The following is a 17,134-nucleotide window of genomic DNA, read 5'->3' as shown; positions in this document are numbered from 1 at the left end:
CACCTTCTCAACTGTGAATATTTTCTAGTTTCTTTATTACACTATGACAACAAAATGAATATCTTTAGGTTGTGGACATTTATTGGACCAAACAACTAATCAAATAATTGAGAAAATCAACGACAGATTAATCAATAATGAAGATAAGTGTTAGTTGCAGCCCTGGTAAACACTATAACTGACGACTGTTTATGTCAAACACTATCTAGTGCTGCTCTGACTTACTACACTACACATTCAAAACAGCTTTGGCCTGGTGTGTTTCTGATTTCCTGCACCGTCTGGTGAAGGTAGCAGCTTTGCATGCTGGGGTCACACCTGTAACGTATTTCACACTGGGTTATATTTTGAGTGGCCACCTGGATGAGGAAATAACATGTTCACAGTGCATGAACACTACAGCCCTCCCTGCCAGGTAGGAACAGGTGTTTGTTTTACACTACATACAGTACATTAATACAACATGGACGACCTCAACATACAGCATCTCATATCAGCTTTTTGCTTTTTAAATATGGGGGTAAATAAAATGTTCTAACCTTGGAAATATTCTACTTATTCTGGCTTTTTAAAGTTGTAATAAAGCCTTATTTTTCAAGTCTTATCTTTTGTATGACGCTGATCATTTAGGTTTTATGTAGAGCTGAGCTGCCATGTGACTAAACTTCCTAAAAAATGTTATGCTGCCTTGTTTCTCGTTTCCACAGCTAAATTAAATACTAAAAAATGGAAATGAAAAAAGAAATGTCAAAGGGCATTTCACAACACATTCACTATAAGTGATTTTCTTTACTTCCAGTGGGGAAAAGTAATGGCATTTTCTAGTCCAACTCCTGGTTAGCCGGACTAATTTTTTTTTATTATGTGCAGCTTCTGGGCATGTGAATGAAAAGATTGATTGTGTGAATGCCGTTTCTGTCAGCCACAAACAGGCCATGAAATACCAAGCACACCTGGAGCTGCACTCACTTTTGACAAGCACATACCAATGTAAGCCCCTATTAGAAAAACAATGAAGTCTATCATAAAACATTTATGGTAGATAAAGTGCGTGAGAGTGCTAAAAGCGAGAACATTATGGCAGCAGCTCTGAAATTATTTCAGAGGTGGACTTAGGGAACACTGTAAAAAAAAAATTTCTGGGCAAGATTACAGACGCTACAGTTTCTGATTTTTAGTTAGAACATTTGTGCAATATTATCATCAATGCATATTATTAGTTGATTTTCAGATTTATTTTCATAGTAAATTCATTCACATAAATAATACTACTAAGAAAATATCTTTGTGTTGCATATAGTTTCCAAAACCATGAGAGAAGAAAATAAAGTTGCTTATTATGTTTATTTACATGTAGCTTTACTTATTATGTTATATCATTCATCTTACAAAAATAAACATAATTGGTAACACTTTATAGTGAGGGTACATGAATTGTCATGAATTCATACATGATTTCATGCATGAAAAAGCATGCATTCATTAATGCAGTGCTTCTTGCTCTACTAGCCATGTACAAGACTTAACAGTACCCCATGCATTATTATCTTTATGAAAGAATAATACATTAATTAAGGCTACAGCTAATGTATTTCAATCATTATGATTTATGAGTTAATAGTGATTTTCAAGTCTTCAGAGGAAAGTCTGTAGTTAAGGTGAGAGGCCAAAAAACTGTCTTAGTCACAGCAGTGCTCATGTACTCATGATGAACAAAGCATTACGCAATGAAGTACTGATCTGTCTTTCTTTAACACTGATGAATAACATATGATTAATGGTGGCATATTTGTGAAACCACATACTAACTTTTTGTTTCTTCCTAACTAAATAATTGAAATGGAAAATGCTCCAATTTGCATTTGTTTTTTCAAATACATAATTCCTAAGTATAGCATGGCTGATTTATTTTGAGGGGCCACAAGCGTGATGAAGTAATGCTTAGTTAATCTTGACTACAGCACTTTGAATTCAACAGAATACATGTGCTGTGACTGGTCAGGTTTGTTGGTTGGTCATGTTAACTGCAGACTTCACTATAAAGAAGACATGAACATCATCAACAACTCAGAAATCATTATGATTGAAATACCTCAGTTGTTGCATTAATTACCATATATACATATGTTCTGGTATTACATGCATGAGACACTGTTAATTCTAGAGTGTGACCAGTACAGAATATAGTATAGAGTAGGGCTAGATGTTGAGAAACTGTACTAATCCAGTACTGTTCCTGATAGTACAGAAATATTGATAAGCTTCTGAATATGGTGAATGCTGAATGGTACTGGTATGGGTATTTATGATGTTAAATAAACAGCTTTATAATGTTACATAAACAGGGAAAAATGTTAAGGAAAAAACAATTTAACTTGATGATTTTATTTTTTGCACCAAATTATGGCGAGTAGTATCAATGAGAGTACCAATAATCGGTATATCTATATCATTATTATTAATTGTGACAAAGGCAGGATTTTTTTTTACAGTTTAACAATAAAGTTTGGTGTATAAAATGCTGCCTATAAAGCCAAGAAATAAAAATCTGCATTATGTTCTCTATAAAAAAGTTTTCATACTGGACAACATATATGCTGATGCTGATATAGACTGATATTGCTGTGATATGCCGATGTCAATCTGCTGATATATTTGTCAGGCTTTAGTTAATTCTTGTACATTCATGTTAGTTGATGAGTTAGAACATGAAATAATGTTTTTCATTTTTCATGCTGTCATGTATGAATTCATGATAATTCATGTTTCTTTTACCATAAAGTGTGACCACATAATCTGTAAAAAAATAAATTAAAGCTCTACAACTGTTGATTTTTATCTTAACAATCATTTGAGTTCAAGTATGATTTTGTTAGTGCATTATCAATCAGGTAAATCACAGCTTACTATTGCTAACAGAGGGTGGTGCCACCTCAACTACCACCTTGCCCAGGTTTTTCCCAGCATACATGTAGTCAACGGCCCGGAAGACTGACTCCAAGCCTACGAACCGCCCCTCTGGAGCCAGATCACCACAATCCACCTCACACATCAGCTTCCCCTTGGCAATCATCTGCATCATGCTGCCCAGAGCCTCCCTGTAGTCACTCAAGAAGTGTGGCAGGAAGAAACCCCGGATGCTGGCCGACTTCTGGAGCAGCTTGACTGGAAGTGTTCCCCCTCTGAAGGGCGGGATCCCTGATGCCGTCTGGTACCCTGAGATGAAGCCGATCACTATCAGACGACCCTTATTGGCCAAACAGTTCACTGCGAGTTCCAAGACGCTGCCTCCGACTGACTCATACACCACGTCTACGCCTTGTGGGTACTCTTTCCTCAGTGTCTTCGCCAGATCTTCCGCGGTGTAGTTGATCGGCCTGTCGCAGCCGATGGATTTCAGGAAGCCGGCTTTCTCGTTGGACGAACAGGTCCCGATCACATGACAGCCGGCCTGTTTGGCGAGCTGCACTGCAAACTGTCCCGTCCCTCCTGCGGCTGCCGTGACCAGGACCGTCTCACCTTTGGCCAGGTCGCCCAGACGTTTCAAGGCGATGTAGGCTGTGGCACCGCTGACCAGCAGCGTGAGGAACTCTGGCTTCACCGTGGGGACAGGCACACTTTCCTTGGCTGGCACCACTGTGTACTCAGCAAACGCACCACTGCCGAAGTAGGCCACAGTGTCCCCGATGGTGTAACGGGAGCTGGCGCTGAGGCCGAGGCCAACGACCTCGCCGATACCCTCGAAACCGGCATCGAAAGGGGGCTTCACGGAGGGGTCGTAACGGCCTGCCGAGTAATTAATATCAGAGGCGTTGATTCCCACAAAACTGAAACACAGAAAAGCAAGAATTGTGGATTAAATGTGAGAAAATAAAACAAAAATGCACACATAGTATTCACAATCATGTCCAGAAGCTTTCATGTGGTCATTAGTGTGGGCATATATTCTCTCAATTCCTGTCTGAAGGTCAAGACTTCAGCTTCCTTCTGAAGACATGTCTGCACAGGGCACAAACACTCTGGTTTGTTTTGGCAATGACTCCTTTTTCTCTGGAAGAGAACAGTCCTGCGCTGACAGGGAAAGGTTTGTATCACAAAACACATTGCATGATGTCATGATTCATTGTCTTCAGAGACACCCACAACAAACTGCACTTTTAAAAAATCTTAGATAGTTGCCTCTTGCCTCAACACGAAGACGGCTGTTTTCATCTTACTTTGGTAACATGTTGGAAACAAATATGTGAGAAAGGAATGTATAAATAAATCATTTACTGTCTTTTAGAGCGGCACGCTTGCTGTGCCTCATTACTGTGCATGTCACACGTGTACTTTGAGCTTGTAGATAATGCTTCTGCGCTTTATAGATAGGTCATGATGATATAACAAAGCACCTTGATTTGACTATGTTACATCTATGGAATCAGTTTCATACTTAACTAAAAATACTGAGTTTAAACACATTCAAAAACCCTTGAAAACACTTGTGAATCTAATAATCTTCTCACCAAAATTCAGCAAATTTAAAACCTCAACAAGCATCATAATATAATAATATGATAGATGTCACTGATGTGTGAAAAATACCAAATGAAATGTAGGCCTGAAATTTTGATATTGTGTTTTGTTTATACCGAAAATGAAAGACAAACGAAATTACGTAAACCATCATTTTGAAGAGTATTCTTATCAAAAAATATTATTAAAATAAAATGCATAATTTTGGACCAAGCACTCAGGATAATCCAGTTCAAAAAACATTATAAAAAGCACATCAGACAATATGATACCACCTCTGTCTCTCATGTGCAGGTAATTTACTTGTGTACATTTAAAAGAATAATATGCAACACCCCCCCCCCAAAAAAAAAACAAAAAAACAATATGTCAGTGTGTAGTGTGCATCTGCAGAGGCCCTGCCCTCTGCCTGTATTTCTCATTATTCTGCTGTGCTCCTAACAATTGACCAACCCAAAATGTTGGTATTTGGTGTCCTGGGAATGAGACACAACAATAAACTACGAAAAGCTCGGGCAAATGCTACTGATTATACTTGTAAGTTTTACTCAGAAGTACACACATGGATTAAATATGAGGGGGCAGAGTGAGACTTGAGGATTTACTGCATGCTGAAAAGATCTGCTTCAGTGATGTCATCAGAAACACCCAAAACACAAAAAAGTTTTTCTTGTGAATGAATGCACCTCTTTCACTGCAGTCCTGATCTTTCCAATTATCAATTTCTCACTCTGAGATTCCTCATTTAACACCTTTACAATTGAGATTTCATTAGGATTGCACTGATGCTGTGCAATATGGTACATGTGGTTCTCAATTTACACATATTTTTTCTGTTATTTCTCTATGTTAATTTTAGAGCTGCAAAAATATTTTGATGATTGATCAATCGTTTTGTCTCATTAAAAAAAAAAAGTCCATATTCGGTGATTTCATCTTCTCAGATGTGAATATTTTCTGGTGTCTTTACTCATTTATGACAGTAAATTGTCATACTTTTGGGTTGTGGACAAAACAAGACATTTGACGATATGTCCTTGGGTTTTGGGAAACAATGATCAACATTTTTCAATATTTCTGACATTTTAGGGAGCACAGAATGTATGGATTAATCGAGAAAATGATCGACAGACTAATCAATAATGAAAATAATTGTTAGCACTCAGGGAACATGAAACTTGAGGATTTACTGTATGTTGAAAGGTCTGCATCCATGATGTCATCAGTAGAAAGACAAAAAGTCTTAAGTCTAGGTCTAACATCTAAAATGTGGAAAAAGATAATTGCTTGCTTGTGAATTAATCCACTTCCTTCACTGTAGTCATGAGCCTCTCAATTCTGGCTGTCTCACTCTGAAATTCATCATTTTACACCTTTACATTTGAGATTTCATTAGGATTACACTGAAGCTCTGCAGTGTGATACACATGGTTCTCGGGTTGCACCACAATTCCACGAACAGAAACATTTATTTTCTCTGTTAGTTTTAGAGCTGCAATGATTTGTTGAATAACAGATTAGTTGTCAACTATAAAATTAACTGCCAACTATATTCAAAACTGATCAATTGTTTTCACTTATTTTTTAAGCAAAAAAACATGTCCACATTCTCCGCTTTCAGCTTCTCAGATGTGAATATTTTCTGATCCTCTGTGATGGTGAACTGAATATCTTTGGGCTGTGGACAAAACAAGACATTTGAGGACATCATCTTGGGCTTTGGTAAACTGCGACTGGCATTTTTCACCATTTTCTGACATTTCACGGACCAAACAAACTAATCGATTAATGGAGAAAATGAATGACAGATGAATGATAATGAAAATTATTAGTTGCAACCCTAGTGTGAAGCACTCTGGGAATCTTGAGACTTGAGGATGTCAAAAGAATCTGCAGCCATGATGTCATCAGTAACAAGACAAAAAAGTCTAAAGTTTAACAATTTAAATGATGAAAAAAAGTTTCATTTCTTCCTTGTGAATGAATCCATGTCTTTCACTGCAGTCCTGATCTTTTCAATTATCAATTTCTCACTCTGAAATTCCTCATTTAACACCTTTACATTTAAGATTTCATTAGGATTACACTGATGCTGTGCAGTATGGTTCACTTTGTTCTCAATTTGCACCACAATTCCACAAACAGAAATGTGTTTTTATTCTGTTACTTGTAGAGCTGTAATGATAAGTCAATTAACTATCAACTATTAAATTAATTACTATATTTTTTTGATAAATGATTCTCTGATTTCAGCTTCTCAGATGTGAATATGTTCTGGTTTCTTTAGTCTTCTATGACAGTAAACTGAATATCTTTGAGTTGTGGGGAAAAAAAACAAGACATCTGAGGACATCACCTTGGGCTCTGAGAAACATTGATCAACACTTTCAGATATTTCATGGACCAAACAACTAATCATTTAATCAAGACAATAATCGACAGATTAATCGCCAATGAAAACAATCGTTAGTTGCAGACCTTGTGCGGAGAACCTGGGAAATCTTGAGACTTACTGTGTGTTGAAAGGATCTGAATCTATGATGTCATCAGTAACACGACAATAAAGTCTGAAGTCTAACATCTAAAATGTAAAAAAGTTTAATTTCTTCCTTGTGAATGAATGCACCTCTTTCTCTGCAGTCATGATATTTTCAATTATGAATTTCTCACTCTGAGATTCCTCATTTAACACCTTTACATTAGACATTTCATTACGATTACACTGCTGCTGTGCAATATGGTACACAATGTGGCTCTCAATTTGCACCATAAACTGAAATATTTATTTGCTCTGTTAGTTAAAACACCTTCTCTGGTCCCATGACGGTGATAACTCACTAACAGTCAAAGGTCTTAGTTCACAGGCACCTGATTTCTGTTTTGTAAGGCAGTAAGCCACTAATGTACTGTGTTTACACTCAATCTGATGGATAATATGTGATTTATTGGCAGGAAATAACACCATAAACACTGAGATGTGTTAATGTTATGCTAATTTAACATGTGAAATCAGATCAGGCTCATATACACTCTGTAATGTAATAAAGCAAAATTAGGGTAAGATATCACCTCCAGCTGGAATCAGAAATAGAATCAGGAATCCTACAAAAACACACGATTTTATACATGTTCCATCTTGCATGAGCAAATGTAGTCAAATACTTTAAAAAAAAATTAATTTCTATAGTAATCACTGAGTCTGTGTCATGGAGACTGACTTCAGATGGCTTCACTCTCCCCTGTAACCGTGAACACACTGCTGGCTTCTTCTTCTTCTGCTGCTGCTGAATGAGAGAAATGATACTGCAATTCCCGCGCCATGTAACACTGCATCTCCTTCTCCATCATCTCCATCTCCTGATGCCAGTGTGAGCCCCCCCTCCGTGACTTTCTGTTTGCAGTTTGGTGACGTAGAGAGACAGGAGGACAGAGAGAGAGAGAGAGAGAGAGAGGTGGAGAGATAGAGGGGAGAGAGAGAGAGATGCCGAGATGGATTGATAGACAAATGCAGAGAGGGCGGAACTTGGAATTACAGTACAGCGCTTATTCCTCACGTATTTTGCCATCTTGTGATGATGATGATGATCGCAGGTGCTGGACATGGGTAAATCGAGGTAAGCGGAGCCCTTTCTACAACTTCTGATAGATCGGCAGCAAATAATGACCCATAAATAGACTCACTGGCTCATTCTGAACGCGGTTTCTGTTCCCACCTTTTCAAAAACAACAACTTACCGATTTCTGACGAGCAAGTCCGCGTCTCCGGGTGTAGGGACCGCGACGGTTTGCACGGACACGGCCTCTCTGAAATTAGGACTGAGCTTGTTTACGACCAGCTTTTTCATGCTGCTCGGTATGGAGGATCCTTTAAAATCCATGAAGTGCGCGGAGTAGGACATGTCTATGATGGAGCGCCGCGCAGTCAGATGAACTCCTGAAAGTGCGTCGGTGCCTCTGCGCCCCCCGCCGATTAGCGACACTGCTCTTCTGCCGTTCCTCGCCAGCAGCTGGCTGGACATGGCTCCTAAATGTGACAAAGTTCACCGACAACTTCAACGTTAGTGGCAGCGATAAGCCAGACTGCCATTAGCCTGCGCTAAAGGCTCTCTTCCCCCCCTCTCTGCACATGCAGCGTGCAGGCCGGGCCGGGCCGGGTTGTGGGGGCTAAAACGCGCTGTTACACAAAAATAAAAACCAGAATTCTTCCTAGCGGGACTCTCTGTTAGTTAAACAAAACAACAAGCTCTGAATCGAGTATTTCGGATCAAATCGTTGCACTGGTGCAGCCTTGTAAAGCAGCACAGCAGCGCCCCAGACTTGTCGTCGGAGTCCCTCCCCTTCCCGGACACAACACTCACTTCCTAGTAAGGTGAAACAAATCAATCCTCATCTCCTAACATATCCTCAACCGTTTTTCCTCCCACGAAAACAACCCCGACCACGTCGGATCTTTTAAAAACATCAGAACAGTAACTATAATAATTGCGCGTCTTGCGTAAACGCGCTCTTATTTATTTTGATTTTATTTTGGAGGGGGGGGCTGCTGTTACCGAAACATGTTTGTGGCCACATGTTACACCTGTAACCACAGCCTGCATCAGCGATTTGTCAAAGTGTTGCTCGCTTTGCATTCACGCAGCGGTGTTATCATCTATTGTCATCTGTCTGTCATTTTCTGGAAGCATCGACGCTTTTCAGAATAATCCTGTAACACTGTTGTTACAACAACATATTGGACCATTCAACCTTCGTCCCACCCCCAGTGGGAGCCGAACCTCTAACTCGTGCCACGCTTTTATTATCTAAAGGTGACATCTAAGTTGTAACAACGTTATTCATGTGGAGTACTTGTTGTGGTTTGCGATACACGCTCGTGTAAGTTTGTTTTTAGTTTATCTGCCGTTAAGTTCCGAAAGGATTCTTTCCTTTGTAGGAGGTTTTGGGATTTTTTCGAGCAAAGGGAGACGGAGAGAGAGAGGGGGGAAAACAAGACAATTAAAAAGATTGACAGGTAGGCTCCTCTGTCAGGGGTGACGCTTGTGGAGAGGGGAGGAGTAAAAATGTAGCAGGAAAAGCCACTCGATGCGTCTGTCTATCAGTTGAGACTGTCTGAAACAGCTTCTGGATCCACCGCGTTTCCATTTTTTCTTTTTTGGGAGCCCTCGGATCAGTCCCCTGGAGTTTTCCTCCCTCTTTTTCGCCTTTTTTTCAAAAGAGACAAATATTTGAGTCCATGTCGACCTGATCTGTTTGTTGGCGAAGCTTTTGGATGCGCCTGCGTCTTGTTTGTTTCCCCCCTCTCTCTCAAGTGATATCCTCTCCACCGCATCAACCAGCCACCCCTTCCCAAAAAAGCGACTCTGTCTGTCCATGATGCGATGAGATGAGCGGTGGAAATTATTTCCACGACTCTTAAAACGTAAGTACGAGAGAAAGTCTGCTGGTCCCATTTATTTTTTCCTCCTCAATGGGAGAGAAAGAGGGAAGGAGGGGAGGGAGGAAAAAGTCTCCGCCGGACTGGTGAGGCTGGATCCGGGCTGAGGTGGCGTGGTGGTGACGGGACTGACATTAACCCATCTAATGCCTGTCTGTCTATTTTCTCCTCTCCCCCTTTTCTCTGTTTCAGGTCTCTGGCACAAGAAGAGAAGGAAACACGAGGATACATTACTTATCAGAGCTGTGCGCTGCGCTCACACGGGACTTATTTGTTTGGTTGCCGCCAGAGTTTATTTATTTTTTAGGTTTGGTGTGCGTAAAAAGGCGCAGCAAAGTCTCGTCCCCCTCCAAACAGCGCTGGAGATTAGGGGGATTTTTTTTTTCTCTTTCCAAGGGGGGAGTGAACTGAAAACTTGGGTTTCAAGGTGCTTCTTTTTTACCCTGCCATGAGAGACATGAAGGAAGATGATCTTTGATGGACATGAAAGTGTCAGGAGCTGCTGGCCGAATCCCTTCGTAATTTTCCTGCTCTGTATTCTCGAAGCCGATCCAGCCATCAAGTCCAGAAAAGAGCAGCCACTTTGAAAAGAAGACGTCAAAAAAAAGCTCCTTACCCCGAAAAACGGGATGATTTTTCCAAACTGACAGACTTGATTTGTTTGTAATTCCTGCATGAGAAGCACCGTGGAAAGTGACGGTCACTATGCCGAGGAGAAAGCAGCAAGAGCCGCGGCGATCAGCAGGTATAACCCGCCCCTCCACAGCGACCATTTCCCATCCCAGTAGACAACTAGTTTTTATTTACAAGCTCCAAAAAGAAATATCTCCTCCTTCCACATCACATTCTTTACTTCTGCTGCATGCTGAGATTTATTTTACAACTCTGTTTAAATTACATTTGTTGTGTTATTAACACAGCGCGCAGGTCGACCCCTTCTGACCCACAGTTGTGTTTAAAATGCGTCTTAATTGCGCAAATGACGCACACGTATGTGAGAATTTTTTTTTATCCTCCTTTGCCAGGAAAGTTCTCTTAAGAATGGTGAGATAAACTAAATGGCATGTTATGGGGGATAAAAGGGAGCTTTTGAGGTTCAAGAGTGAGTAATGATGAATAATTGACTGGGAAAGAAGGGGGAGAAAACTGGTGAGAGCCGGTTTCTCCCTTTCTTTCTGTTTTATTAGAGGATTGCCATCCTTGATTTGATGCGTGATTGATCGCCTGTCATGTGGCAGTCTTTGATCTATTCATCCCTGATAAACATCAATAAATCCCTCCATGAAGACAGGCATGCCTCTGGTAGGTTTAGCCCACTCAAACACACACTCTCCTGTTGTCTCAACCAGGAAAAAGCAAAAAAAAAAAAGTTGCTGGAGAATCACCTTTTTATTTTACTAAAAGCAGATGAAAGCACGGTGTGTATGTTGAGCAGATCAGAGACGAAATCAACCCAAACACTCCTTTTTAATCAGGTGTTTCATTCCTTTTCAAATGCCTTTTCTTCCTAGAGATAAACGTTGAGGGTTTTTTTGCGCGTTCCCATCCAAATTCACCCCACATTCACTGTAAGAATCAGTCCAGTAATGAAATCAATATCCACTGCTGGAGGGGAGTATTATATTTGCAATGTGACCAACTGATAAAACCAGGTCTTGGCAGAGAGGACCGACAAGGTTGACTTCTAGTGGTTTGGATTTGGACTCCCCCCTTTTTTTTTCCTCTCTCGTCTCCCTGCAGCCTTTAAACAAATGTAAATGAGTGACAGGGGTTTCTACCTCTGTGCTAATGAGGCCGAGCCTTTGAAGTTAGGCATTAACAACTGGAGTGAACAAAAGACAGTTACAGAATTTTAAAGAGATTTTGAAATATGAGGTGCAAAGCGGGTCGAACAGGAGGGCCAGCCGACGAAGACTTTGAACTCAGCAGGTTTTATCATTTAAAGCGGGGAGCTGCTGCTGCTGGTGGTGATGGTGGTGGTGGTGATGAGGATGAGGAGGAGGATGAGAAGGAGTGTAGGATGGAGAACGTTCAACCGGTGCTCGCTGCCTTCCTCTTTTCCCTTTCTAGCAAAAGCACTTTTCGCATGATTCCAGGCCCACGATATGAAGAAAGGAGACAGATTTAGTTATTTTGGGCCTCACTTGACTTTGGGAGTGTATGTGCGCATGTGTGTGTTTTGGTTGTTTTGGTGAAATACTCCACTGGAAAAGGTCGACCATGGTGGGAGCAGAATGACTCCCGTTTAGTTTCTCTGCATGTAGATGGAGGCATGAAAACATGACATCGCTGTGACCCCTCCCTCCCCTCCCTCTCCTCACCACACACACACACACGCACACACACCATTGATCCATTACACTGTCCACTGAGTGCCATGCGCATCATGGGTTGTAATGGTCAATCACAGCTTGGCAGACTGGATGCTTTCCATTCTTCCATGGACATGACAGTCGGTCAGAGATAACGCCCTCCACTCCATGCTCCCAGTAGCAACAAAAAACTAACACACACACACACACACACACACACTAGGCTAGCCTGATGCTCCACTGGGAGCTGGTACTGACCTGTGGCTTCCTCTCTGTGCTGCAGCTCAGAGAGGAAATTGCTCATGGTGGGACTGTACATGGAAATCAGAGCTCAGACAATTAATACGACAATAGCAGACTGTCTCGACAGATTTCTTTTTTTTTTTCTCACCTTGAACCTTTATTTTGGAGAATATTTTTTGTTATGTAATGTTTATTGTAGCGTTTCATGGCCAAATCCTGCAGAAAATATGCTCCAACCACAGAAATGGCGAAAGTCAGAATTGTGGAGTTTTAAAAAATCAGTTGTAGAAATTTTACTCTTTATTTTCATATAATGTAGTCAGCTTATAAATAAATACATAAATGTCTTTCATGGCCTTGTAGCAACACCTGATATTTTAAATTCCTTACTCTCCCCTGTATTTAAAATTTTCTTAAAAATTTCAAGCAATTTTTTAGGGCAGGTACAGGCACAGAAATTGATTTTCACACGTAATTTAAATTCTTTCTCAAATGCAACTTTTCCAACATGATTTTCTCAAGTGATATTCTGAAGTTTGAGTGTGTGAGTGTGGTGTTAAAATCCACAGAAAATAGCCCAAAACACAAAGCATATTTTACAGAAAAAAATATGTAGTTTTTATTAGACTCTTTCATCTTCATCAAGTTTTCAGAATTCATATTTAGAAATCCCAAATAGTTAAATCTAAGATGGATAGAAACCTTGAAAACCTGCATGAAAAAGCAAGTAAAAAGATATATTTTTATATATATATATATATATATATATATATATATATATATATATATATATATATATATATATATATTTCTCTCTTCACAGTATTCACTTTTCTGTGCACAAATGCATGTTCATGTATGTGTTATTCCACTTCACTTCATCACTAAACCACTCGATTTAAAGGTGAGGAGGACAGGAACAATTAAAAGTCAGGCTGGAGTGACGCCGTCTTTCATCCGAGGGAGGCTTAGATAGTCTTAGAGGAGGAAGACAAGGAGGAAGAGCAGATAAGATAGTCGCTCTTATTTCTGCGGAGCACGATGGTTAATTATAAGAAAGACTGTGTGTGTGTGTGTGTGTGTGTGTGTGTGTGTGTGTGCGTATAAAGAGGGGGGGTGGCAGCAGCGGTGGTGGTGGTGGGGGTAAGGTTGCTTCCCGTTGGCTTCATTAGAGAGAGCCCTAATTATCTGTGGAGCTGATGGATTTGTGACAGGCCCTAACGATTAATGCTGACAAATTCAGTAAGGTGTCAAGTCCGCAGCTGCCTTGATGTAATCAAGTTGATATTATACAGTCCCCATAGCCCCTAGTGCAGCACCAACTCAATTTGCCTGTGCAGGTGACAAATGGACTTTGCTACCTGACTAATCACGTCAGGAGACAATGCCAGTTAATGACCTCGGTGAGCCCCCACCGCCCCCACCGCCACTGCTCTTATAACCTTGTAATAAGCGAGCCAGGACCAGCTACATCGCAACCTTTTCCCTCTCCCCTCTTTTCATTTTCTACCTCCTCCTTCCTTTGTTTTCACTTTGAATCCTTTCAATTACCCAGCTTAATTTTCTGCGCGTTTTTCGCAAAGTTTCCTCTTTGTTCTCGGACTGGAATGTGAGGGGAGGAAATTTTCCAACTGTTGCAGGAGATTTATTTATTTTTATATTAATGACACAGCTCGGGCCTGTTCAGGCCGCTTGATATATCAGCACTCCAAAGTAATCCCAGGCACCGTTTTTTAAAAATACAGACGTTCACAGTTGAAGTTTTTACACTTTTGCATGTGTTGCAGCCCTGCTAGTAAATCACCGGCACATCATAACACACGGTCTACTTTGGCTCGACGTCCTCCTCCAACTCGGTGCTGCTTGCAGCCGCCTTGCTGAAGGCCTGCAGTTTATTCTGAGCAAGAGAATCACAGTGTGCCCTGGGATTAATGATTTTGCATGCCCGGGGTAGCTACGATTACACAGCGACCTTTGTGCTCTTACTTGACGGTGCTGTTATGTGATATTCCCCCCCTCGAAATAATCAGCATGCTGAGATGTATGTGCCCCCTACCCTTCTGTCTGCACCAGCGTCCCGAGGAGTACAGCAGTGTGCAACCTCTAGGTGTGGTTTTTTTCACTTTTAATGTTGCCGGTTTTCACCCTCCTTCCTGAGAATTAGAACAGACTTGCTTTGGTTGGAAAGTTGATTTTGAGCAAAGAAACTAGTGTCTTTGGCCTGAAAGTAACTTCCGATGCTTTAAGGCTTCTGAGAAATGGGGAGTTTATGTAAGAATTCAGTGAAAAAAGTGTGTATTTTTGTGTGTGTGTGTGTGTGTGTGTGTGTGTGAGCGAGAGAGAGAGAAGGAGAGGGGGAGAGAGCGTGTGTATGTTTGTAGCTTAGCACTGACCGGTGTTAGTTTTCCTGGAATGAATAACTTGAACGAGTGTAACGGCAACCACGACGCATTAGTCATCCTCTTTAGCGGGGCCTGCCTTCAGATCACCTCTCTGTTCTCCCACAGGAGCACGAAAACACCCCCTAAACAGCAGCTCCACATATTTCTCACTTCTGACTGTCATAACCGCTCACCGTACCCAATCTGCTCACCGTACCCGATCAAAACGGGTTGGGGGGGGGGTGGTATCAGACAGAGCAGGAACACATATTGATCCACAGCAGCCAGTTTTATCCTTTCAGTTGTGCTGTATGTTTCCTGGGCATTCCCTTTAGTGTGCGGTCGGACTCGGCTAGAGGTTACGCTAATTGGAGCGGTGGTGTCGTTAGCAGGTGGCATCGATCGACCTCGTCGATAGCCACTTTTGCTCCTGCGCCACCCTCCGAAACTATTAGTTAAATTTACATCGGGGATTTGAGGCAGTCAAAGGTCAAACATGCTCAGCTCGCTCCTCTAATGCCTTGAGTCACCACAAGTGCCCCTGTGTTAGTCTGTGTGTGTTTGAGTGTGTGTGGTGTTAGTTTCTTAGTTGCATGCATTACTTTATAATCCTTGCATATTGCAGTGCTTTTGCACACAGAAAATTCTTGCACTCCTTTGTAGGGCTGCAGGATATTGTGAAATTGTGAGAGATTGTGAAAACATATTGCGATTATAATGACAGATTGATTTGATAATTTTTGCAGAGAAATTTGCAACAAATTATGATGATTGTTGCGATCATGTTTTCTTGTGGGCCAGGCTATCTCTGCAGGACTATAGTACTTCATTATAAAGCTGTTTGTCACACATTTTTCCTTTATTTATATATAAAAAATGCAGCTTTTGCCATTTGGATATTGCACTTGACCATATTGCAATTTTGCTGATATTTTGATTAACTATGCAGCCCTATTCCTGTTTCCAAAACAGTTTCAAGATCCCCATGTAAGTTTTTTTTTTGTATTGATTATCGGTGAAAAACTAATATATTGAAATGGAAAGTATTAGCGAGATTTAAGCTGCATGTGTTAAGCTTTTCCTGTTCACACAGATAAGGATATATTTCACACCATGGCAGTAATACCCCTCCTCGTCACGTCCTCTTTCTTTCTTTCTGAGTCTTTCCGGGGCATTCTCAACAAAAGCTGCCCTCAGGGCACACTGCTGCCATCACTAGCAGTGTGTTGCCCTCGCTGCACTTTACACACACACACACACACACACACACACACCGTCAACCATAAACACAGACAGTCAGACTGACTGACAGACAGACACACACACACCTACACCTAATGCTTAAGTGCAGCCAGCATGTCTCTGTGGGAGGTCATAATGGAGGTGGCTTAGTATGATGGGAAATCATATCATTAAAGCAGCCAGATGTGCTTTGTTGCCTGCCTTGCAGCACATAAAAACAGCAGCAAGTCATGGGATCCAAAAAAGAAAAAAAAAAAAAAATCCAAGACTGAGAAAATCAAGTCTGAAACAGATAGAAAGCAGCCCTCTGGGACTGGGCTGACAAGCAGTCTTACTCCTGACTGCCATAGAAAAACAATTTCCCCCCAAATAAAGAATATTTGTTCTCATTTTTCAACGTTGCAGCAGCATAACAAACTCGTTTTTTTAACTTCCGACTCACATTGAGCTCAAAGCTTTGATAAACGGCATGCTGTTGCTGTTATCAGCTCTTTGTTAAGTGTGCTTAATTACTATGTAATATTTGTGTTGTGCTGAGTAATTACATTTTGTTAAGGCTCCACAGTGGGGATGTAAGGCTTTTGAGCTTGTTAATGAAAAACTGTTCGCATGTTGTGTTTAGTTTTGTTTTTTCCCCGGCACATAATTTGAGACGTGAGGAAGATAAGAGGGGAAGCGTTCAAGAGAAGTAGTCGTGCAACATTTAAGGCACAAAAATTGACATCTCAAATTTTCTTAAGTAAAGTATTACAGTTGCCGAGGGTAAATTTGCTCTCTTGATCAGTGCAGTGCCTCCTCGAGAGGCTATGGGAAAGTCTGCTAGAGCCAAATTTAACATGTTACTTCTATCAATAAAAGATGAGCAATTACAGAATATTTTGTCTAATAAGTATTTGAATTCCTCAGCGCAGGGGAAAAAAAAAACATGTAGCTTACCCACTCATTACATCAGTTAGCAGGGGGAGTGAGAGGCAGCTCTTTGATGCCAACAAACAAACAAGACA

The 17,134-nt window shown here is 40.9% G+C and overlaps 2 protein-coding genes across 3 annotated transcripts in view; one reads left to right on the top strand and one right to left on the bottom strand.

Moving 5' to 3' along the window:
- Window positions 1-2,369: 2,369 nt before the first annotated feature.
- On the bottom strand, window positions 2,370-8,832 carry LOC146321129 (prostaglandin reductase 3-like). The gene is made up of 2 exons (XM_084726174.1): window positions 8,254-8,832; window positions 2,370-3,827 (listed from the first exon to the last, which is right to left on the bottom strand). Exons 1-2 carry the CDS (start codon window positions 8,535-8,537, stop codon window positions 2,897-2,899), a joined length of 1,215 nt encoding a protein of 404 aa, XP_084582300.1. The 5' UTR covers window positions 8,538-8,832; the 3' UTR covers window positions 2,370-2,896.
- LOC146321128 (teashirt homolog 1-like) overlaps window positions 7,953-17,134 on the top strand; it is a 46,595-nt gene continuing 37,413 nt past the window's right edge. The window contains exons 1-2 of one of the 2 annotated variants that reach the window (XM_084726173.1): window positions 7,953-8,132; window positions 10,145-10,697. In XM_084726173.1, the coding sequence (XP_084582299.1) occupies window positions 10,658-10,697 (40 nt within the window). In that variant the 5' untranslated portion in view covers window positions 7,953-8,132; window positions 10,145-10,657. Of the gene's footprint in view, window positions 8,133-8,959; window positions 9,938-10,144; window positions 10,698-17,134 lie in introns of those variants that run through there. The other variant, XM_084726171.1, reaches the window with a different exon arrangement.

This window comes from Lutjanus erythropterus, chromosome 9 (genome assembly GCF_056507025.1).
Source record: "Lutjanus erythropterus isolate fLutEry1 chromosome 9, fLutEry1.hap2, whole genome shotgun sequence".
NCBI classification, from domain to species: domain Eukaryota; kingdom Metazoa; phylum Chordata; class Actinopteri; order Lutjaniformes; family Lutjanidae; genus Lutjanus; species Lutjanus erythropterus.
This window is presented reverse-complemented; position numbering and strand designations above follow the sequence as displayed.

What these genes read in the sequence shown, in the direction of transcription:
- LOC146321129 (XM_084726174.1), bottom strand. Translation starts at nt 8,537, where the DNA reads ATGTCCAGCCAGCTGCTGGCGAGGAACGGCAGAAGAGCAGTGTCGCTA. An exon ending in GACTTGCTCGTCAGAAATCG is followed by an intron (nt 3,828 to 8,253) that starts GTAAGTTGTTGT and finishes TCTGTGTTTCAG; the next exon opens with TTTTGTGGGAATCAACGCCT.